The following is a 24,256-nucleotide window of genomic DNA, read 5'->3' on the forward strand; positions in this document are numbered from 1 at the left end:
CATGTCTGTGTGGTTGTACACTGTCATAACATTACATTACTGTCATTTAGCAGATGCTCTTATCCAGAACGACTTACATCATTTACAGTTTTTACAATGTCATCCATTTGTACAGTTGGATATCAACTGATGCTGTTGTGGGTTAAGTACCTTTCCCAAGGGAAAGCAGCAGTGCCCCAGTGGGGAATTGAACCAACAGCCTTTTGGTTACGTGTCCTGCTCCTTCACCACTATGTTACACTGCCGCCACTGTCAGAGCAACGTTTTAAACTACAGCCAACGTAGTTGAATACTGTCAGGCTGACTATGGCCAACTAGAAGAGGGTCTGGAATCAGGGTCAAAAGCGGGTGAACTGACCTCATACATTCCTGTTTTGTCACACACTCACACTCACCATAACACACTATCACATAGCACAGAGTTAAGTGAGCATGTTGGAATGCAGTATGTGCAGCTGTTTTGTTGCTGTGGACATCCATAAAACAGTGGATTTGATGCCAGTGTACCCCCCCCCCCTTTTTCAGGATTTAATGATTTAATCCTCCATGGGGCTGTGGTCAGTTTCATAGCATAATGTTGGATATATGTATCAAGTACAGAAGTGATAGGAATTTTTTTTAACCCCGTCCATAGCAGACTCCCTGCAGTACGTTGGATCAGCACTTTAATAGATTCACTCTAAAGCAGCGTTTCCCAAACCTCTCCTGGAGGACCCTTTGTCATGCATGTTTAGATCTCTCCTTGCTCCGAAGTAGCTTGCCGGCTCAGCACAGCTCCTTGCAGTCCTGGCTGGGCCCTCTCAGCTTCTAATATCAGTGCAGATAGTGGCAGTGCTTCAGGGAAGACGGATAACCCCCACAACACGTTTTCAGGACCCCCTCTTCTGTCTCAAAGATCCCCTAACCCACTGAATTTTAACTGAACCCAAAAGCATGCTCCCCACTGCCCCCGAAAAGTCCTGACTGACTTGGGACACTCAGGGGCAGGGGGGTCACCACTTGGGCTGCCCATGGCTGCCCTTAGTATCAGGGAGCAGATTGATACTGTAAAAGCCTTATGAGAACAACAGATGTTCTGGCAGGTTTGGCTGTCGGTCCTGCAGAGAATAAAGATCTATCCCTCCTCCATGTCTGAAGTAACATTCTCCTGGAGGTTAATGGGTTAATAAAGCCCCTTATGTGTGAGCATCATCTTTACTGGTAAAATACATGACAGTTTGTGTTTCCAGGACAGGAAGTAGAAAGGTACTGCACTATGAATTACAATACAGTATAGTTCTGCCTTCAGATACAGACAGCAGAGGGCATCATGGTTGTACTGTGTTCCCTCAAAAGCTTAGTCACTGAGCGCCCCCTGGTGGCTGTTTCCCATTCTGTTTTACTTCACCATGCACATTTAACAAATTGCTGTTTGTTGCAGATTTTCAGCCTTTTAGTTGGAAACCATAAAGTGGTTAAACATTAAGTGGCCATTCCAGTAAGTTATACTTTTCTGATCAAAGCTGTTTGAATGGAGCCCAGTGAATGCTGTGTGTTGCATGATAGATGTTTGTGAAATCTGACATCAAAATGCAGTAGCATTCCAGGCAACCTAAACTCAAACCTTAGCTAAACCCAACCTAAAAGGAAAGAAGTAGACTAATGCTGAGTGCATGGATGCTAAAAATAGCTGGATTACAAAAATCCTGGAGCAGACTGACGTCGTCCTCATTTTTCCCTGTTTTGTCAGTAGCTTATTCCCTGAGAGTCCCCATAACAGCAGTCACACAGGACTGCTGCAGTGTATGTCCCCACAGTGATGTTAGAGCGCTGGCAAGTGGACTGTGGCTGGAGGTGGTTCTGGAATTGTTATGAACATATATCCATCTGTCTGTGGGTGTGTATGTATGATATAGCAGGTGTGTGTATGTGTGCTGTATAAGAAGTGAGTTTTTGTGTGTATGTCTGTACTATGGTGTGAGTCAATGAGTGAGTCAGTCAGTGAGTGTGTGTGTGTGTGTGTGTGTGTGTGTGTGTGTGTGTAGGGCTGTACCATGATGTGTGTATGTGTGTGTGTGTGTGTGTAGGGCTCTACTGTGGTGTGCATGAGTGTGCAGGGGAGAGGTGGAGCCTGCAGTGGTAATGGGGTTGTGCCTGAGCTCAGGGTCTCTGAGGCTCCTCTAGCTCCACTCCATTCTGTTTATTTGCTATTACTGTCTGGTAATATATCTGGTGCTAATATATCCCTGTCACTTTCATCCATGTTACCTTTGACATGCCATTCAGTTGACCTCCTACCTGCTGTAAGATAAATATCAGCAAGTAATTTGCAGTAATTCTACTTGCCTTGATGAAATGGATCTGTCTGCTTTTTTGCGGTGAATTCAGGCAGAATTTGTGCTTATGTCTGTTGCTATGGAGATATGGCACACTGGAGCACTACATTGTGGGCCATGTAGTTCCCCAGCCAGTTCTGCACTAGCTTTTATGGTACGTGCACACATTTCCTAATGAAACACGCACTTGATGAGTGGAGTAAAGAACAGATCAAACAAATTGAATGTGGAACTGGAGGCATGGAGGGTTGCTTCACCTCACTGTTGGTGGAAAAGCCTCACTAGTGCCTCGTTAGTGCAGTGAGAGGAGCTTAACGTGAGAGACTAAACCCATGCCATTTTTTTTTCGAGGAGCCCGTATGAGGGAGAGGGTCGGGAGGAAGGGAACAGGTGAGAAACGCCATACAACCGAGCTGACCCATAATTCCCTCAATTCTTTAATCACCTCATGAGCAGATTCAACAAGGATGTCATGATTGGGGTTGGAATGGTTTTTAATTGGGTAATAACTGTGGTAATATCAAATCTTTGTGGTAATCAACAAAGTTGTGGTTGTATGAATATTACAAGGTCTATTGTGTGATCAGCTGTGTGTGTGTGTGTGTGTGTGTGTGTGTGTGTGTGTGTGTGTGTGTGTGTGTGTGTGCGCGTGTGTGTGTGTGATGGTTGAGACTGAGTGCAAGGTGTGCTGGAGTCAGAAGGCATCTCAGACCCCCTCTCCCCTCCCCCTAGCTCCAGGTCAGGCCCCCTCTTCCCCATGCCACAGAGGTAAACTCCAGCAGGAGGTCTCTTTCTCCTGAGCAGTGGAGTTTCTGCCTCAACATCTGCAGAGCTAGAAGCCCAGCTGGATAGCTTTCCAGGGTGTCACCTGCCCTGCTCTCCACCCTTAAAGGTGGCTGTAGCTCTCACAGCTGTATGCACCTCACACTGCCCTGCTATTTCTGTTTCTGTATGAGTCTGTGTGTCTGTGTCTGTCTGTGCGTGTATGTATGTGTGTGGTAGATATGTTTCTGAGTGAGGGTGTTTAACAGAATCTGTGCAAGTGCCTGATTGCACATTTACTGTTCTGATGCATGTAAAGGAAGAAAAAGCTTACATGAATGCATGTAAAGCTTTTTGCTCCAGCTGTGAAATGTGCTATGTTGGGGTCATCTCAGGTCCTCAGAGTATGTTGGTCTGTTTGCAGTCTGGGTTCTGTTTGAATGAGTGGGGGGTGCAGTTTCATCTGAAGCACAAATCTTTTACAATCTGGACTACACCTGTCCTACTTTCTGTCACAAGCCCTGTATTTCCTTCTATTCCTGCTTTTTCTACCCCCTTCTCCTTCACTTCTCTGTACCCCCCCATACCTATCCCCCCGATGTGCCCTTTCACAACCTAATTCCCCACCTCCCTATGCTGTCTTTTCCTCTTCCCCTCTTTCTCTCTTCCTGTGCAGACCCATATTGATCTCTCTCTCTCCCTGTGCAGACCCATGCTGAGCAGTGCAGTCGATAAGTCTGAGAAGGGCCCGGGCAGCGTGCTGGGCTCCACTGGTGACGAGAATAAGGACTCTCTGTCCTCATCCTCCTCGGTGCCGGGTGGGACGCCGCCACAGCCCCTGCACCATGGCGCCAAGGACTCGAAGCCGCGCTCGTTGCGCTTCACCTGGAGCATGAAGACAACGTCGTCCATGGAGCCTGGCGAGATGATGAAGGAGATCCGCAAGGTGCTGGACTCCAACAGCTGCGAGTACGAGCTACGCGAGCGCTTCATGCTGCTGTGTATGGCAGGCAACCCGGCCCGTGACGACTTTGTGCAGTGGGAGATGGAGGTGTGCAAGCTGCCCCGCCTTTCCCTCAATGGCGTGCGCTTCAAGCGCATCTCCGGCACCTCCATTGCCTTTAAGAACATCGCCTCCAAGATAGCCAATGAGCTGAAACTGTGAGGGGAGGGGTGGGGCGGGGTTGGTTCAGGGAGGTGAGAATGAAGGAAAAGGAGTTCAATTTTGATGAGGAATGAGGAAAGGTAGAAGAGGTGGAGGTATGCTAACTCTTCATTGGGGGGGTAACAGCATGTAGGAGAGGAGTACACATGGGGAGTTTATGGGGACGGGGATGTTCTTGTTTCTGTTTTTCTGCAACCCCCCCCCCCCCCCCCCCCCCCCCAGTTTTTCCATTTACAGTAAACCGAGGAGTCTTCTTTTTTGTACCAAGCTCCAATCACTGCTAAAGATGACACCCCACCCCTCCCCCTGGGCCAAAACTATGCTGAAACACCACATGCTTTGTCTCTCAGCAGATAGCAGATTTTAATCTGCGGTTCACTGATGACATCTGCCCTGTCCTCTTTTACCCAGTGTAAAATCTACAGCAGAGGTACCTTTGCAGTTTAATTCATTAAGGGCCGATTATGTATTCATTGGTTCATTGTAATTGGTATTGAGTTGCAGTGCTGCACTGGACTGGGTCTGTTTGGTTGCCTTTCTGAAGACAAATGAGAATCTATAGAAGGGTACATTTTCCTGTTCTGTTAGATTGTATCTTGCCTTTGTACAGAGAATGTTAAACAGAAAGTGCCTCCCAACCCTTCCTAAAAAAAGATAAATACAGGTATAAATGTTCAATTATCTATAAATATATGAAAATATTTATCACTGGAAAAGATAGGATTTTCTTTTTCTCTTTAACATTTTGAGAATTAGCTGACTTGAGCCAGCTGACATCTCTGCTCAATTCTCCTTCAGTTCAGGGGGAAAGAGGAGTATGATGTTGAACCGCAAACACGGTCGCAACCTAATCATCATTATTATGATTATTATCACTGTTCTTTTTAATAGGAATATTTAATATGGCATGTGGGGGTGAACTTTTTTTATATTTTCAACAGAAAGGCTGTTGGGCCTCACAGGCATATCTTTCACCATGATTGTATGAGGGCAGTCAAAGTCATAACTGTAAGAGTAATAATGATGATCCTGATTGACTACTGCTCACTCATTGTGTCGTTTAGTACAGATTCTTTTTGGCGTTATGTTGTTGTTGACCTAAAACAAACATACTGTTTTGGTTTGGCACTGCCTAAAGTAGTGAACATCTTTCTGGCTTTGCAGGCTCCATCTATCCAAATGCAGGCTCCATCTATCCAAATGCAGGCATTAAACCCCAATGGAGGGTCGAGGTCCAAGTCACTACAAGTCTGGCCAACCCCTCCCTCCCTCCTGTGCGCAGACATTCGAGCGCCATCTTGAAAGGAGATGTGTTGTAGCATTAAATTATAGTTGTACATTTCTCCCTGCAGTAAGCCCAGCAGCCTTAATAACCCATGGAGTAGTTTGTGGCATTGGTGTGAAACTCCAGAAGCCGTGGGCGAGTGACAGTCACTCAGCGTCATGGAGCAGTTTGCAGTAACTCTCTGAGTGAGTGTACAGTGTGCTCTTGCAGGGGTTCTAGGGGACCGCCCTTCAGTGTATTCATGTAGGACACCATGTAATTCAGAGAGCAGTGCTTTTGAAATGGACCACAGTACTATACCATAACTTGTATCTTTTTTTGTTTTTGTCTTTATTTTAAACTTGAACCAAATGCTGAAAGAGTCCCATCTCTCACAAAAGCCATTAGTCACATGGCTTGTCTAAGTTGCAAAGCACTGAATTTCTTTGGTTTTTGGTTTTCTGCTCACGTTGTGTGTGTGGATGGAGGTTCAGTTTATCATTCACACATTTGCACGCATTTTTAGAGAGGAGGGCTAACTCCCACTTCTCAGCTATGCGAGATCCACATCCAGGTTTTACCAGTATAGCAAGAGCTTTTTCTTCCTTTTAGTTCAAAGTCGTTGTGATCGCGTGCATGTGGGGTCACGAACACTGATGACTGTACCAGAGGAGAGGTTTGGATGCCTGCCTTCATAATCTTACTGTAAACTGGACTGGGAGTCCGGCATTGTGATGTCAGTGCTGTGCTCTGACTGGCCATCTGTGTACAGGCAGGTACACCCGTCTGTGCACTGGCCAATGCACTCCTGAGAAGGCTCCGTGTCTCCTATCTTACAAACCATGACCAACGAGTGGTCGGGTGTGCTGTCTGCACTTTCAGTCCTCCAAGCCTTTAATGCAGGGTTTTATTAAGAGCCAGACTGAGTTGTCTGTCTGTGAGCTTGTGCACTTGGTTGAAGGTGTGGAGCTTCAGCTCAGCTGTGTGGACTAGAGTCAGACACCCTGCTGTACAGTGTCCGCCATTGCTGTTCTAAACCCTTAAATGTTCAGTAACCATGCTCAGCTTGAAGACGGCAGCAGGGTGGAGGGGTTGGGGGGGGGCGGGGGAGGGTGCTGCGGAGTTGACCTATAGTGCAATTGAACAGTTTTGGGGACACCTGTGCACACCTGTACATTTTTATCTTTGAGATTTTTTTTTTCTGTTTTAAGTATGTAATATCTGTTGTTCTTTCAGATGATTGTTTAAGGTGCTGGGAATCGGATTATTGTGTTTCTTCTCTTCAGGGTTGATTTTTTTCATGTTGTTTTACATTGCTGTAATTTACGATGATTTTTGTGTCATAGACCGTGCAAGTGGTGGGATGGGAGGTGACAACTGAAATGTAATTATTTTTGTTTTGTTTTTTTGTGGAAAGAGAAATGATCAATTCAATAATAATAGTAATAAAAATAAAAAGGCATTAAATTTGAAACTAGTTTGTGTTTATTGTGTACTGAAACTGGGCTGAACTTCCAGCATATTAAATGTCCTTACACTATTACCCAATCAGGCTGTATCAATGGCTACCCGCAGCCTTTGATTGGTCTGTTTTGGCTACAGCTGTCTCCATGCTGATGATTAACCAATGGCAAATTCAAGGTTCTTATTGCTTTTGCTCAAAAATCTGTGCAGTTTTTCTGTATTTAATGGGCTTGTTTCTTTAATGTATGTTGATGGGGCACCTCTCCCATAAAACCATAAGCCTAAAACATCTACTCTGCACAGGACAGAAAACCAACTCGCCTCAGTTGTGTTGACAGAACTCAGATCCAAGCAGGATTGACTTAATGAAGCACTGTTCACAATCTCACCTCAGTTTTGACACAAACATCTCTTTATTCAAAAAAAAAAAGTCAAAATCATGTCCAGTTTGTCACATCACACACAGAGAGAAAAGGGAAAAAAAACTCCTGTTTACTCTTTCAAGTGTTGTTTTATGCTTAGTGTTTGGTTGATGTCAGTGTTTTCAAGTATTTTCTGTCTAGTGCCTATGCTTGCTTCTTCTATACCACTGTCCTACCCCTACCTAAAGGCATCTAAAGCCTAAAGTTTCTTGATATCCTGCAGTGAGCTTGAAAGTGCTCTGTCTCATGGGGAAACACTGGGATTCCCGTCACTCTGGGTCAGGTGAAAGAGCAATGAAGCTCCTGCCTCTAAGGAGACCAGCCTCTATCTGTATTCCACAGTTGGAATGGTTCTTACATTGCCATGGAGACAAGCAGGGGACAGCAGAAGTCTTGTCATGACATCCACTGTATTCTCCTGATTTATTTTTTTGATGGCAAGGGATGAGAATGGGAGGGGGTGAGGAGAAGGGTCTCAAAGGTGGCTGCGATGAGTATAGCCACAGTTGCCATGGAGGCATTGGCAGAGCACGCCCATGTGCTGTCAGCCCTCGGAGCACCTTTGGCGGCTGAACCTCTTGTCTTGGACGGCTTGAGTAGGAGCGGAAGGTGATGATGCTGGTTGGGTTGTCTGCAGGCAATGAGGAAAGCAGGCTCCCGCCATGAGGTCCCTGTTCTCTAGCAGCGCGTCACCTCAGTGAGAGTGGGGGGCCTCCACTTTCAGGCCCACCAGAGATGGCGGCAGCTGGCTTGACGCAGACAAGGGGATGGAATTCCGGAGCGCCCCCTGGTGCAGGGAGGAGGTGACCATGGGGCGGATGAGTGGTGGAGGGGGGTGGTTGTGGGGGGTGTGTGTTTGCAAGGGGCGGGTCTGCAGTGGCGGGGGCTGGCGGAGCAGGCTTGGGGGGGCCAGGGGTGGGGTCGGGCGCAGGAGTGGGGGTGGCTGGGACAGCAGGGGAGGGACCTGGCTGGCAGCGGTACTGCTGATGGTGCCAGCACTGTTTGGACGGGGCGTCCCACTTTGGGAGGGCACTCCTGTGTTAGGCACCTGATTGGATAAGGGAAATGGAGACGGTGTTTCAATTTGTTTCTTTTTTTAGAATTAGTTTCACCACACCTGTGATTTAAACAGCTTATTCCCAGTGTTAGCTGTCCACACCTTTACATGTGTACTCCCACCACCACAAATACTCTCTACCTCCGCTACCTCCACTACCCCCGTCTCCCTCTCCCTCTCCTCACCTCATCCTCCTCCATGCCCATGGTTGTCTCTCCCCCTGTCCCAGCCAGGTGTATCATGTCCTCCGAGGTCCCAACATGCCCCTGAAGCACTTCATGTTCCGCCTGCCACTCGCGGAGCACCTCCTCCAGGTTGAAGCGGCGGCGGTAACTGATGAAGAAGGTGCTGACCTGGGTAACCGTCTTGTTCCCAATCACCTCAGCAATGGCCGCCAGGTCCCTGCCATACCGCCTGATGGCTGGGGAGGGACAGCACAGGAGCACATCTCACTGATCACAGTTCAGTTTGTCTCATCAACACCTCACAAATCAAGAATATCTGTTGATAGATGAATTTCTGAATGACATTGTACATTTAAAGTTTCCCTCCCTAACAGCTGAAAATCCAGATCACATACTTGTGAAACATCCAATCAGATTCAGAGTAGAGGCTGACAAAGTAACTACAACCTGAAGGACACGCCCAGAGCTGAACTGGAACAGCAGACCCTGTATTCAGACAGTGTCTTACCCTGCACAGCCAGGAGCTGCTCCTCTGTGGTCCAGCGAGAGTTGATCTTGGGGGTTGGCTGCAGAAACAGAAATTAAAGTGTGTCTTACTTTTTTACAATCACAATTATGAAAATTATACCAGAGATATTTTCAAATATCGCAGTCATAATCTGCCATCGACCAAAAGAGCTATGATGAGCCAGGCTGGTTCCATCTCTATGGTGGGAAAGGGGTATAATGAGCCAGCCTGGTTCCAGCTCTACAGTGTGAAGGAGGTGTAAGTATTTTGTCAGCATGTCAGCGTGCCTCAGTGGGGCGCATCCCTTCGATTCCTTCCTCCAAGCTGTTCTTCAAACTGCTGTTCACCTGCTTCACACTCTGCACCTGAGATGGAGCAGAGAGAATTCTCAACATGCTGACCCAAACCAAACCGCTACAGAACCACTGCACTGCTGGGCGATCTGAGTCAGGCTACCTGTCTCTTGAGTGACACCAGCTGGATGTCCAGCTGTCGTATGGAGAGGGCACCAGTGTCAGGGGAGGCAGACAGGGCAGCGATGTCCTCCTGGTGGAGGTGCATGCCCTTTGGGGGGTGATGGCGAGCTCGCAAGGGGTGGTGCCGATATTGTGCACCCTGGTTGTCCTTACGGACAGGACCGGACCTTGCTGAACATCCTCTTTCCTCCGGGCCTCCCACACTCACGCTCTGCTTTGGAACCTGCAAGAAGGGGCGCATGCAGGCAGACACACACACACACACACACACACACACAGACACACATGCACCTTAACGGCTTGAACCGGGGTGTTTAAAAATTAACACAGTCGTTACTGTGACGAGTACATGCAGATAAGGTGAGCCCCTGAGCCCCATGTAGCCTAGTGCAAACACCATAGACCAAATATTTTTACAATCACATAACTGAATCTAAAATTCCTGGGGCATTTCTTCAATGTATGGGATTTTCAGTGCTGACACTTGAGCAGGAATACACAGGTGACGTGCAGCTTTGTCTGTTCACCTCTTTCTTGGCATCGATCTCAAAGTCACTGTCGCTGCCCACGTCCCCTTCTTCCATCTCATCATTGCTGGAAAATCATTCCAAACCATTCAATTAGAGTGAGCTCCTATTCCTGCTCGTCCATCCTGACCTCCCTCCCAATACTCTCATTAGTTCTCCCCCTCCCTGTGTCCAGACCCTCTCACTCCAGGACCGCTACAATCTCACCTCCTGGGTTCTCCATCTTTACCTCTCCCTCCTGCCCGCCCTCTGTTTTATCCAGCAGTTCCTCTATATACATCTTTCCTCAACTGTCACTGTTCTGTCTCTCTCTCCCTCTATCTCTGCTTCTCAATTCAATTTTCAATTTGAATTTAAAAGTGCTCTATTGACAGACAAATTGCTGTGTTGCCAAAGCACTAAGATGAACAATACAGTAATTAATCAAACAATCATATGCATTGAGAAAACATACATACAGGTTAAAGTGATATAAATTAAACAATACTCAACCCTACATAGTACTATAAATTGATCAATTAATTATTACAATTAATATACACATTTCAATTTACCATTTGTGCTGTAGCACAAGACACTCACTGATCTCTCTTTCCCCCACCTGTTATCCCTCCCTCTCATTTGTCTCTCTCTTTCCCACTCTCCCTCCCTTCTCTCAATCCTCTACCTGTCGTCTCTCTCTCTCTTGCTGAGCAGGTGTCGGGCCTGCCTGTCCATCACACTGGTGCGTGTGCGCGTCTTCTTCCAGGAGTAGTAGTACTTTACCAGGCTGGAGATCGGTTTGTCAGGCAGCTGTGAGACAGGCACAGAATCAATCATTTCCACAGCATCACCTAATCAACAGCACCACTGCTTCTCTATTCATCTCCATTAAACATATTTAACTCACTCAGTTCCACAGTCTTAACTGAGCAACAGCTCCACTGCTTCTCCATTCACTTCTATTGAATATGAATATATTTATCCTTTACACAGGAAGTTAAACTGACTCATCTTTTAAAGTGACAAACCTTGGAGAGAAGGCCTAGAGAGAAATTGAGATTGTGTGGCCAATAAACAGTAAGGAGATGATCAGGTGGCCAGATATACAGCAGTGAGATGGACAGGGAATCTCATAGTTAAGGGACAAACATTAATGAGGTTAGGCAGCTGTGATTAGGGCCTTATTGATGTCTTGTTTCAGTGCTACAGTCAGAGACAGTAACGGCTCCTCACCATCTGCTGGATGCGGTGGAAGCTTTTGCCGTGGAAGCTGAAGGCCTGCTCAAACAGCACCTTGTCCTCCACACTCCAGTCTTCAGGGAAGGGTGTGAAGTTGGCCAGGTCAGCCAGTGCCTTCTCCACATCGTGCTTGTGCCACAGGAGCATGCCCAGAGCCTGGAGATGGAGGGAGAGGGGGCGGGGCACGCTCAGACTGGGCTCTCCATTGCGCGCACACCCCCCAGGTCAAGGGCCAATGTGTGTCGTCCTAAATATGCTCTTCAGTTGGGGATAACCGTGACAAAGTGCTCCACCTTCATAACCTCATAACTCATCGTGAAGGTGTGCTCAACAAGCTTATGATAAGTTATACTAAAAAGCCTTACTGCTAATAATGTAATGATCGTTGGCGCTACCTGATCTTCATTGCCTTCTTAACACCAGTAAGGGCTGGTACTTCCTCTTTCAATTCAACTGAACTCTGCATCATCACAGCACTTACAAAGGAAGCATACAGGTTCGTCTGTGCCATGCTGTTATTAAATGATTGTATGAGCTTGAAAAGGGTTCTACTGGGGAGCAGAGAGCAGAGATGAATGGGCAGTTCTGTCGTCAAATATCGTATTTCAGAGAATGCTGGTACCTGTTCCATGTTATAGCCATGCTTCTCCTTTGCCATCAGAATGTATTCATCCACTGCCAAAAAGAGGGTAGGGATGTGAAAGATATTCACTGGTTTTCCAGATATTCACTTTATGTCAACAGTTTGACTTTCAGTTTCCCTTGCCCCTGAGTTTTTTTGTTGAGTTTCAAACAACAGCTCAGAGAAATGGAGGGTCAGAGAGGGAGGAAGTGGAGGTGCTTACGCTTGGCATCAGATACAAGGATGTTGGGAGACCAGACAAGCATGCCCTTGTGGTCCTTTTCACTGTAGCGTGCTGGGCTGTCTGTGGACACAGTTACATCTGCTCAAATCACACAGGCAGTCACAGTGCGAAAGCATCCTGATGTTAGCACTTTCACATCCTGTATCCTTTACACTACCAAAACATTACATACAAGTAACAGTTGTGCACTATTGCTAAAGCATGTCTGAATTTCCAATACTTTCTGCAAAGGAAAATGGATTAATATTATGACACATAATATATGATGCATTGCTGTTATGTAAAACAGTATGTGTGTAAGTGTACTCAAAGAAATCCGTTCAAAGAAATAGTTCAAAGAAATTTTTCCAAAAGCAATTTTGCAAGCTAATTATTTACAGATTAATTCTCTGGCCGTGCTGATGCAGCACAGCCCTCGTTTGCCACATCCTACTCGTGTACGGTCAGTGTGTTCATGACCGCTCCAACCTCCAACACCAGCACAAAGAATTCTGCTTTTTACTGAAAAAAGAAACTGAAAATATTTTGCTTCTGAAAAGGCAGACACCAGGGACAAAATCTAATGTGTGCAGGCAAGAGGACAATGACAGACATCACAATGTAAGCTGTGTAAATAAGAGTGTGAGTGTGTGTGCGCTGCTGTAATCTTTTGCTATGACTTTTAGCAACAGGCCTTTCTCAAACAGCATTTGTGTGCTTTTCTGTCTGGTTTTGTATATACAGGTGATACAGCATTCCAACTTCAGGAGATTTCTTGTGGTTTTCTGTGCTGCAGTTTTTGAAGTTAAACAATTTTATATTATGTAGTAAGGACATATTGGGTACCTACTTTTACCAAGCAAGCAGTCGCTTGTAGCCATTCTGAATTCTAAATCCATTTGAGGACAATAACTTCATCCCATCTTAAATTTATGAACTCAATTATACTTAATGTTTCAGCTTTAATCATAGTATGGCTCACCAGCCTATGAAAGTATCTGTAACTTTCTGAGTGAAAATTGCCTCTTAATGTCAGACTGAAATTTACCTTTGACTAAGTTGCACTTTATTAGTTCTTTTAAAATGTAAAAGCCTCAGTCAAATCCCCCTGAACCCTCCTGAAAAGATCAAGTATCTTAAGTGTTTCTTCATAACTCAGATGTCTGATACCTGGAACCATTCTTGTTGCCCTTCTCTGTACTTTTCCAATAGCTACAATGTCCTGTTATACTGTGGTGCCCAGGACTGGACACAATACTGTATGAATTAATAAATCCTCCTTCGATTTGTAATGAAGATCTTTTCCCTTTGTGAACCCTTCAGGGATTGTCATTATTTTGTATAAAATATTAAAGTAAACTTATAAAATCTAATTTTCTAAACCCCAATAGACATTCCAAATAAAGAACACAAACTATATATACACACTGATGAGCCAAAACATTATGACCACTCACAGGTGAACTGAATAACATTGATCATCTGCAAACAAGGGCACAGGTCAGGGTCTGGGTAGATTAGATGGTAAGCGAGCAATCAGTTCTCGTAGTCAACGTGTTGGATGCAGGAGAAATGGATAGGAGTAAAGACCTGAGTGACTTTCACAAGGGCCAAATTGTTATGGCCAGACGACTCGGGCAGAGCATCTTTGAAATGGCAAGGCTTGTGGGGTGCTCCCAGTCAGCAGTGGTGAGTACCTACTAACAGTGGTCTGAGGAGGGACAAACCACAAACCGGTGACAGGGTGTTGGGCGCCCAAGGCTCACTAATGCACAAGGGCAACGAAGGCCATCCCATCTGGTCCAAACCAACCAAGGTCTACTGTGGCACAAGTCACAGAAAATTTTAATGATGGTTACGGGAGGAATGTGTCACAACACACAGTGCATCGCACCCTGCTGCGTATGGGCCTGCATAGCCGCAGACCGTTTAGAGTGCCCATGATGACCCCGTCCACCATAGAAAGCGCCTAAAATGGGCCCATGAGCGTCGGAACTGGACCTTGGAGCAGTGGAAGAAGGTCACCTGGTCCGATAAGTCCCATTTTCATTTAGATCACGTGGATGGCCATGTACACGTGTGCCGTTTACCTGGGGAATTGATGGCACCAGGATGCACTGTGGGGAGACGACAAGAGGGAGTGTGATGCTCTGGGCAATGTTCTGCTGGGAAACCCTGGGTTCGGCCATTCATGTGGATGTCAATTTGACACGTACCACCTACCTAAACATCGTTGCAGACCAGGTACACCCCTTCATGGCCATAGTATTCCCTGATGGCAGTGGCCTCTTTCAGCAGGATAATGCACCCTGCCACACTGCACACATTGTTTGGGAATGGTTTGAGGAACATGATGAAGTGTTCTAGGTGTTGCCCTGGCCTCCAAATTCTCCAGATCTCAATCCGATTGAGCATCTGTGGGATGTGCTGGACCGACAAGTCCAATCTACAGTGGCTCCACCTTGCAACTTACAGGACTTGAAGGATCTGCTGCTAATGTTTTGGTGCCAGACACCACAGGACACCTTCAGGGGTCTTGCAGAGTCAATGCCTCAGCAGGTCGGCACTGTTTTGGTGGCACACAGAGGACCAACAGCATATTAGGCAGATGATCATAATGTTTTGGCTCATCAGTGTATATAATATATACAGTATATGTTAGGGATGGGAAGATTCACCGATTCGCATCGGTGCACCGGCATAACAGTTCACAGTGCGATTTCCCCAATTAAAAAAGTGTGCACCGGATACAATCTGGGATGAACTCAGGATGCATCATTTCTAATATCTTTGCATTGGTAAAATCCGATTTATGGATAATTATATATAATTATTAGTAGAGGCCCTATGCCTTTATTATTTAGAGATGTGACCAATAATTTGTGACCAATAATTTTATATTTAGATTGATTCCTCCTCTCTAAACTGTTTCTCAAGTGTGCTCTCTCATCTCCACTGCTGTCAGTGGCCAAGTCAAGTCTCTCGGCAAAGTCTCGCACGAGTTGGAGGCGTATCCGGGTGAATCACAGATTATCATGGAGGAGGAAGAGCTACACGTTCCACCGAATTGCTACAAATCAAATGTTTGGTGACACTTTGGATTTCTCAAGAGATGGACAATTTGACAAGACACATGCAATTTGCAAAATAAGCCGTTCTGCTATAAAGTAAAGGCAGCACAAATAACTTAAGTAAATGGCACTTTTTAGTTAATCTATGACTTGCTGTCTGCTTAAGAAGAACCAAAGAAATAAAATCAAACTATCTGTACCATACTGAATTGCATAGCATCATATTCTTTTTACATCGCATCGTATCACGTTGAATCAAATCATGTCGAATCGCACTGCATCGCAATAGGGGTGAATCATATCGTATCGCATTAGTAGTTGCTTCATATGTATCTTTAATGTGTCGGATTGTTGGCAATGCATCGAGATGTGTATCGCATCTCAGTGCCTCAGTGATGGAGATGCACATCCCTAGTCTATGTATGTATTATTTATATATTATATATATATACATATACATTTATATATTATTTATATATTATATATATACATATACATTTATATATTATTTATATATTATATATATATATATATACATATACATTGTTTATTTAACAAAAGTGGTAAATGTAACAAAAAAAGTGTGTGAAAGTGTGCAAAAATGCATGAACCAGCACGAACTAGCAGCGACAACTTCAATTAAATGTCTCCTAAAGCTAATCAGTCTTTGACATCTGCTTTGAGGAATATTTGCCCAATCCACCTTACAGAACTCAGCCAATTGAGTGAGGTTTGGCATGAACTGCCCTCATCAGGTCCTGCCACAGCAGCTTTTCATGGTAAAAATTAAAAAAAAAAAAATCTATATTTGCACAAGGGGTTCACACACTTTCAAGCAGCACTGTATATTGCAGCATACCTGCCTGTGTTTTTTATGGTTTTGGCACTATCTAGATCCAGCCAGACTTGTGTCAGCTGTTACACCCAAGTCTTTTTCCACATTGCAGAGACACTAGTTTTGTACTGCAAAAAAATATCACGTCTTATGTTGTTACTTCCCATATGTAGGACTTAATGTTTGGCCTCATTCCGGATTCCTTTAATCACCTTGGTAGCTTCCAAATTCTTCACTTCACCTCTGAATTTAGGGTCAGAAAATTTAACAATTTTGATTCCAATGACCTTATCAAGGTCATTTATGTAAATACATAATAGCAGATTTCCTAACACCAATCCCTGAGGGATCCCACTTCCCATAATTCCTTGCTCAGAGGAGATTCCTCTTCTTACAGGGCTAGTGAATTGTAACCTTTAAACAGCTCCCTAGCAAGTTATAAATCATAGTTTAGCTATGACACAAGAGCAATTTGGCCAGTATTAATCAGAAGCAAAACAAGATAACTTTCTAGCTTGACTGGAGTACAGTACAATACCAGTTAGTATCATTGGTCATCTTCAACAGCTTTAACCAAAATCAAGTCAGCTTATTTTGCAGTTTTCACACTGAACAGTTACCAGGTTACTTTACTAGTATTCTATTTGCCAGAAACAGTAACTTCAAGTATAATGTGATCTGATATCACCATGACATATTTTATTGGGGATACCACATATCAGCCTGCGTTGCAAACATTTATATTCACTTTGCCAAGTTTTATCTGTATATCCTAAAAATGGTAGTGGACAAAATTTATTCTTACCTTTAGTATGATAACTTGAGAGTTGAATTGCTTGGCTGCATCACAAATTAATGAAACTAATATTGTAGTGAGAATATCACATTCTTGTGTGAACCAAAATTCTATACAATAAATATTACCTCAAAACTGTGGAAACTAGCTGCAAAGTACATATATACACAATAAACCAGTTTTCTGGTTAAGCAGCAAATTATATAGACACCTAGCTGTCTTGCTATTCACCAAGAACAGCTTAACCAGGAATCAGTTTTAATTTCTAGCTCCATACTCTTTGACCTAACTACAGTTTTAGATAACATTTGTTAAGGTTTTGATGAAGTCCATAGTGCCTATGTGTACCACACTGCGCTTCTACACCACAATCACGTGGTTACCGTGAAGCCTCTTCATTAACCAGCTTGCCTGTTGTCATCACCAGTTAGCCAACCAGATTACCTCCCTAGCATCGCACACCTTCTGTGTGTTGGACCTGCCTCTTTCTTCTAGCAAGACACATAGGTGGAGAGCATGGCTAACTGCTAGCTCCCCGTACTGCCTCCATGACAAACTCCCTGTCACTGCCAGTAGTGTATTGCTAAAGTTGCCCTTATGCCACCTTCGTTTCCAGCTTACCATCAGGTTCCAAGCAATTTCACCCACCCTACAACAGTTTACCATTCAAAATTTGCTTTACAGAAGAGACTGTGAACATACAATCCTGAGATATGTTTCACATCTAGACTAATTACACTGTCTCTCTCTCATACAGACCCATGTACTCATAGACACAGGACAGAAAGTCTTCACAGAGCCATCCTGTTCTCTCTCCCCATGTACCCCTTAGCCTCCCCTTTCCCATGTCTGCCTCCCCATTTGAATCCCAGCACCCTCCTCCCTGCCCCTTTCATACCAGGCTTGAACTCTGGGATCTGGGCCTGGTATTCCCCTCCAACCCGAATCATGCTGTCTGTGGAGAGAGAAAGAGAGAGAAGGGAGGAAGATGCGTTACTCTGAGGAAACCTCCACATCTCGCATATGGGAGAGATACAGAGATGGAGGAGAGCCCTTCTCTGGGATCAGGAAACCAGTTCCCAAGCTTTTCTGCATTTTATTTCCCTCAGCTCAGTACTTTGCGCCAGCTTCAATTGCAATGATGCACTATAACTAGTGACTGATGGACTGAATGAGTGAAAGGAAATGGACAAGGTAGGAGAAATCGTAGGAGTATGAGAGAGAAGACAGGGGTAAGAGGAGGAGAGACACAGGGAGTAACACTGGCTGGAGAAGTGAAGGTGTGTGGGTGGCAGTGATGGAGAAGTAGAAGAGACAAGGAGAAGAGATGAAGCGAGAGGAATGTATAGGAAAGGGATGAGGGGATGATGCAAAGGGAGAAGGAGAGAGGAATGTGGGAGAGGGATGAGGAGGTGATGCAGAGGGGGGAGGAGAAAGGAGTCTGTGGGAGAGGGATGACGGAGTGATGCAGAGGGAGGAGGACAGGAGGACTGTGCAGTGTTAAGTAGCCCAGGCAGCAGCAGGACCAGTGTACTGGCGCAGCCGAAAGTGTCAGCACTCTGCTGCAAGCCAGGATGGTGGCGGCAGGCCCCAGCCTCGTACTCGTGTGGATGTTTACCGTGAGAGTGCTCATCCTCACTGCTCTCCTCCTCTGAATGCTGGCGGTTGCCATTGGTGACCGTTTTGGCTCTACTGCGGGACAGCACACCAGACCCCGACCACTCCATCACTGACGGCATGTCTCCCTGTCAGCACACCACACATTACCACATTCCCTCATCAGGCACACTAATCCTGGATCAGCCACAGAGCACAGTCACTCCTGCAGCTGGACAACCCTGCACTTTGAACAAACTGAGGTAAAGCACTCTGTTCCATCTTAACTTAAGGAAGTGGGTTTTGAATCCACAATCTTCGTGTTGGCTGTCATATTTCAGCAACAGACTTATCCCTCCAAAGTGCTCCACGGAGCGTCAGATGATCGTTCCTATCAGTGGCAATAAAACTGTTCAACACCTCCCCTTTCTGCCATGGGGAGATCACCATTTGATCCCCCAGTGCAACAATTCATTGCAATCAAGTATGAAACCCCTCATGTGCAATACGTGCAAGCAGCACACTATGGACATTACCAGAATTCTGCAACTGTCACTTTAACAGTGCAGTTTGCAGTTGCAGTATATATTGTTCTATTTATTGTCATACATTTATTTATTGTCCTATGTTTTATGTTTATTTTATGTTGTGTATCTCACATGCTTGATTGTTGGCAAGCCAATTTCCCTTTTATATCAATAAAGTATTATCTATCTCAGTTCACAACATATAATATCAGCTGTCGTATCCATAAAAGTTACCCTACTACTGCAAGTGCCAACTGAACACACAAACGTAACTGTCTTTAAAAACAGGTCCACACACTTCTCGCACAATGCAGAACAAACGGACATACAAAAGTGACGTCACGAAAAATTCTCAAGGGCATCATTCACACAAAACACAGAGAACCAGAGTGGCAAGCGCGAGGCACTATGCAACATACACATACTACAACACGGGTAATATGCACATCAAAGCCTGCCGCTTTGTCTTCCCCGCTTATCCAGTTACTATCTGTCGCTCCTCTGTCGACTTTTAACTTTAAACTTTATCCAATCATTTCTTCTTCCAACCACACTTACCTGGGACGATCAAGTTATCTTGGGTTGGTGAGCGTTAAAGTCAGACAGATATTTTTCCTATATATTGTGATATCACCACAGCGGGTCGTGTTGTTCATTGTCATTCAAACTCAAATTTAGCTAAAGACATTCGTCCATGTTACCATTCGGCTTCAAGACTTTTTCCTATATTCTGTCGCTGAACCGATTGATCGGGCACTACCTAGTAGCATTCAATCAAAGCCAAGGAAACTTACTCCAACCTCACTTATTTTCAGACCGAAAACAAAAATCGTTGATTGGCTTAAATATCAAAGTTGAACGCATTTTTGCGCACTCGCCGAGATATCGCTGACTTTGCTTCTCAGTTGTTTCCGGATTTATGAACTCTTGGGTAGGATACGCATTTGCACTGATGTATTTAACCCAGTGGATCTCTCGCGTATTTTGCCATTAGCTCACAATATCTTCTATGTTTAAGATAAATTAACTCGGAGCCTTTGTATACTTTCCAAGGTGGTACTCTCACACACGAATGTTAACCGAACTCCGGCATCACGTCCCGTCAGTTGGTTTGCTCTTTGTTAAAATATGTTAGTAGCTATTGTTTGCCATCAGATGAAAAGAAAAGATACTGGTTGGTATTATTATGCATTACATTAATGTATTGTTATGAGACATTGTGTTTATTGTTATTATTGCTTGGATATAAGGTTGGACAATAACCACCTCAAGCGACCACATGTAAGGTTTCAAAAATTTGTCAAATCCCTTTCATACAATTAGCCAGATAGTGTGCCTCACTGCACACAACGCTCCATGGTCATATTTGTTTCCTTACGTGAGTTTTAATTTCATTTTTCTAGATTGAAGGGGAGACGTGAAAATGTAACAACTTTTTGAAGTAAATAAATGTGCGACAGTAATTCTGCATAATGGCCACGTAGCCAGTGTTACTGAATAGCCTACAAAAGTTAAACGTCAGTATTCACACAGGGGCAACAAAGGGGTAGTTTGCAAGCAGGCGAGGTACCCCTATATGCAAATGCATTGTTTGGTGAATATTGCAAACACTTCAGTTGAAAAGTAAACTTCTGACTGAATGCTCTTGAGTTAGCCTACCATCGGCATTGCAAATATTGAAACATAGTAAACTACTTGCCAGGTCCAATTCTCTTGCCAGCCGCTACTTCTGCTCCTCACACCTTTCTTTCTTCAGTTATCTCCATTTCCACCTCTCTTTCCCACGACACCCAGTCCGTCGTTTCTCTCAAATAAAGATAACTAGCAACCTTGGTAAGAGGAAATACTTAGCTAACTACCTAAAACAGCGAAAGAGCAATCCAGCGTGGGCTTCAGCCGACGTGCCCAGTAAAAAAGCTTAAGCCAATATCTTAGTACTTAGAGATCACCTTTCTGTTCTTTCCAGTCTCCTTCGTTTCTTCCACCAACGACAGTCGGTCAAGTTTGGCTCCTTTTGTTTATTCACGCAAGTACTAGTGCTGTTATGAAAACATTTTCGGTGCAGTTAGCTGGACGCTACAGCAATAGCTGGGCTAGCAAGCCATCAGCGAGCAAGTTCGTTTTCTGAACTTATCAAGTTAGCTCCTTCGGTGATCGGATAATATCTGGTCCTCAAAACTGCACAGCGGCCTTTGAAAGCACAATAGGGGCTCGTATATATGCACAAGCTAGCGCTCACACACAGCTCCCGTATAAAGAAACACGGCTGCATAAAGTGCGCGTGCCGGCTGGCCTCACCACACCCCGCTTTCGCACACAGATGTCGCCCCCACCGCCTGCTCGCCTGTCTCCTCAACCAACTTGTATATCAAAAAAGTAGTCCGTGCCCCCCCCCCAGAAAACCGCTTGCCATAAAAGACATCATTTTATGGCTAGGAGCTACTTTCCAGGATAAACGCGAAGGGATTCATCAACAGCGCATCGCGGTGCTGAGGTCGTCCAGACTTGGTTAATATATGCAAGTAGGCAGAGAAAAGACGGTGGGAGAACTGTTATATTGTGCTTTCATCAGTCCTTCGCAAATAGTGTTTGAGCTTTACTTCGCATTGACGTTACATTCGGTTTAAAATGTACATATTTATAAAACAAGCAGATTTATGGTAGACATGGTATTCTTAACCAAACAATTTGTCGAATGTATCTATCGTGGCTGTCTGGTTATTGATTATAAAATGTTACAGAAGATAGGGGAATGGAATGTGGGTTTTCTGAATAATTACAGACACATGGTTTACTGACCTTGCAGAGTGCACAGAGAGTAGACTACCACATAACATCACAAACATTGTTATTCTGAAGACATAATACGCAGTGCTTGCTCCGTAATACTCCCTAAATCCCAATTTCCCCTGAACCTTCCTCTTCTTTGATTCACACCTATACTTCTCCATCTTATCCCCTTATATTTTTGTTCCCTGCACCTCCATCCTCCCTCCTCATTCTGATTGTCTTGCCTTCCTGCTCTTATCTTCCAACCTCCATCACCTCTCAGAACCGCCACGCCCTCTCTGCTTCCACCACAGTCCCTCTAAAACACTGCCTCCGTCTCCTCAGCAGATACCCTGCTTGGCAGGCCCACAGTACCAATCCATCCAAATCTCTCTGCTTATGAAAGCACTACATCACATTGCTTCTGCAGTTGTTGCAGGTGGACACTTACCATCCATGAAGAAGGGGATGCATGCGTGCACACAGGCACACGCTTGTGTTTGTCAGCGATCCAGTTTTGTCTTTTGTTTATTAGAGGTGTTTACTTCAAAATGACAATGACGCTGCCTGTCATTTTGTTTCAGAATATTATGTATCTCATAAAATTGTGTTTAATACACAGGCATAAGTCATTTTCAGGTCATGATTTTAGTCAGCATTAGCTTCAGATTATTGACACTGCTATGGACCGGTGCGTGAAAATGAACAGTCGCAACTGCTGCTGTTCACCCTGCTAAGAACTCCCCTCCACCCAAATGCCCCACCTCCTCGTTGAGAGACAGATTATACGAAGACAAAGAGTACGTGGAGGGGCTTTCGGTGATCTGTGTGTGTGCGCGAGCGCAGGCGATGTAAACGCGAATACCTTTGTATTCGAGTTTACAAGCGAGTGCCTTTGTAGCAAACCTCGTATGGCTCGACGAGCTGTGCTTGCGGTGTTGTAAAGAAACACTTCACACCATGCGGAATGCTGATCTGCCGGATTTAATCTCCACTTCAGCATTAGTGCAACTGCATTACTAATATGAACACAAAAGACTACCATACCATAATAATACAATATTAGGATTATAATCATTGTTATAATTATGAACATTATCTAAGGTTACTGGCACTAATACAGCAATGTAGAAATGTTCTATCGCCTAGCGATATAGCGATACATCCTAGCCTAGCAACATAGTAATAATTTATAATACTATTCATAATAATAACTGTAATATAAAATTATACACTTAGCAATATAAATCACACGTATTATAGCTGAGTATGGAATGTATCGCGTGATCGCATAGTGGCATATTACAGTTGCAAAGTGACTGTTCTAAATAACAGACGTGTTCGTATTACAACACAGATTGCGAACAATTTGTACAGACAAATGAGACATCACACTTTTAATTAACCAATATAATTTAAAAAAAAACTAGCATACCTGATACAACATGGGGCATCATGTTTATCATCTATTCTGCACATGTACTTGTTGAATCTGCTCTCCTTTCGTGTTAAACAATACAACGCAGCTAATACGCTAACTGCGTTGTCAACTGATAATTGCTAACTCGAAAAATGAGTTACATTAATTAACTTGACAAAATAACGTTAACTCCAACTGGAAGAGGATTGTTACAACACTCATACATACAGAAACTAACAACTTATGAAAATACTCAGAAACAGCAAGCTTCAAATATAACTGCAAGCAGCAATTCCGGGGTCCAAGCCCAAATAAGCTAATTGCCTGGGGGTCTTGAATTTCATGCGGTAAAAGTCTGTGATGAAGGTTTTCACAAGCCAGTGTTAAGAAGACTTTAATGCTCATTTGCCTATCAATTAGTAAATGACGCAAATGATTGGCTTGTGGCGGCTATGTTTTTTGATATAGTAACTTTTCCTTCATAAATTAGACAGAAGTCAGTATAAGGGTTTTACATACCAAGTTTTGTGCCGATCAGCACATTGGTTGAGAAGCACATGAGTATTAAATGTCAAAAAACTCATTATGTCACCATTGATACATAGCTCTGGTGTTATTTGACGTAGCGACTATTCCTGCGCAGTTTAGATAGAGCATACCCAAAGGCCCGACACATGGCAATTTTGCATCAATTGAAGTTACGGTTCATGAGAAGATTTTTAAGTATATTTTCCACATATTAAAAATTGGGTTAAAAATGGGCGTGTTGTGGAGTCTGTTTTTTGACGGATCACGTTCAAATTTGGAATGTCCTATCAGTGAGGCCTTGTCATTGTGCAGAGGAAATTTCAGAATGACTGATGCAACGGTGAATGATATTGGCTAATTTGCATATTAATTAGGAAATGAGGCAAATTGATTGGCTTGTGAAGGCCATGTTTTTTTGATGTAGCAGCTTTCGTGCAAATCGGACCAACCGTTCAGGAGATGTCATTTTTGCGGAAATCATAATTATGTAAATTAGCTCAAAA

At 44.3% G+C, this 24,256-nt stretch overlaps 2 protein-coding genes across 6 annotated transcripts in view; one reads left to right on the forward strand and one right to left on the reverse strand.

Moving 5' to 3' along the window:
- The window catches only part of mark2b (MAP/microtubule affinity-regulating kinase 2b), a 47,317-nt gene extending 42,262 nt beyond the window's left edge, over positions 1-5,055 (forward strand). For 2 of the 5 annotated variants that reach the window (XM_036548494.1, XM_036548497.1), the window contains 2 exons: positions 2,667-2,705; positions 3,786-5,055. In XM_036548494.1, coding sequence (XP_036404387.1) covers positions 2,667-2,705; positions 3,786-4,242 — 496 coding nt within the window. In that variant the 3' untranslated portion in view covers positions 4,243-5,055. Of the gene's footprint in view, positions 1-2,666; positions 2,706-3,047; positions 3,259-3,785 lie in introns of those variants that run through there. The other 3 variants (XM_036548495.1, XM_036548498.1, XM_036548496.1) reach the window with 3 other exon arrangements.
- Positions 5,056-7,417: 2,362 nt separating this feature from the next.
- Positions 7,418-19,663, reverse strand: rcor2 (REST corepressor 2). The gene is made up of 13 exons (XM_036548622.1): positions 19,595-19,663; positions 18,532-18,658; positions 17,812-17,868; positions 12,212-12,292; positions 11,989-12,041; positions 11,361-11,522; positions 10,813-10,937; positions 10,146-10,212; positions 9,599-9,841; positions 9,430-9,507; positions 9,143-9,200; positions 8,635-8,870; positions 7,418-8,440 (listed from the first exon to the last, which is right to left on the reverse strand). Exons 2-13 carry the CDS (start codon positions 18,650-18,652, stop codon positions 8,087-8,089), a joined length of 1,635 nt encoding a protein of 544 aa, XP_036404515.1. The 5' UTR covers positions 18,653-18,658; positions 19,595-19,663; the 3' UTR covers positions 7,418-8,086.
- Positions 19,664-24,256: the final 4,593 nt, after the last annotated feature.

The sequence above is a fragment of the Megalops cyprinoides genome, chromosome 16, assembly GCF_013368585.1.
Source record: "Megalops cyprinoides isolate fMegCyp1 chromosome 16, fMegCyp1.pri, whole genome shotgun sequence".
NCBI classification, from domain to species: Eukaryota; Metazoa; Chordata; class Actinopteri; order Elopiformes; family Megalopidae; genus Megalops; species Megalops cyprinoides.

Bases quoted from the DNA above. Each gene is read 5' to 3' on its own strand.
- rcor2 (XM_036548622.1), bottom strand. From the start codon at position 18,652: ATGCCGTCAGTGATGGAGTGGTCGGGGTCTGGTGTGCTGTCCCGCAGT. The intron at 12,293-17,811 runs GTATGAAAGGGG...CTGTGTCCACAG, and splicing joins GATCCCAGAGTTCAAGCCTG to ACAGCCCAGCACGCTACAGT. The intron at 10,213-10,812 runs GTAGAGGATTGA...ATGATTTTCCAG, and splicing joins AAGAGAGAGAGAGACGACAG to CAATGATGAGATGGAAGAAG.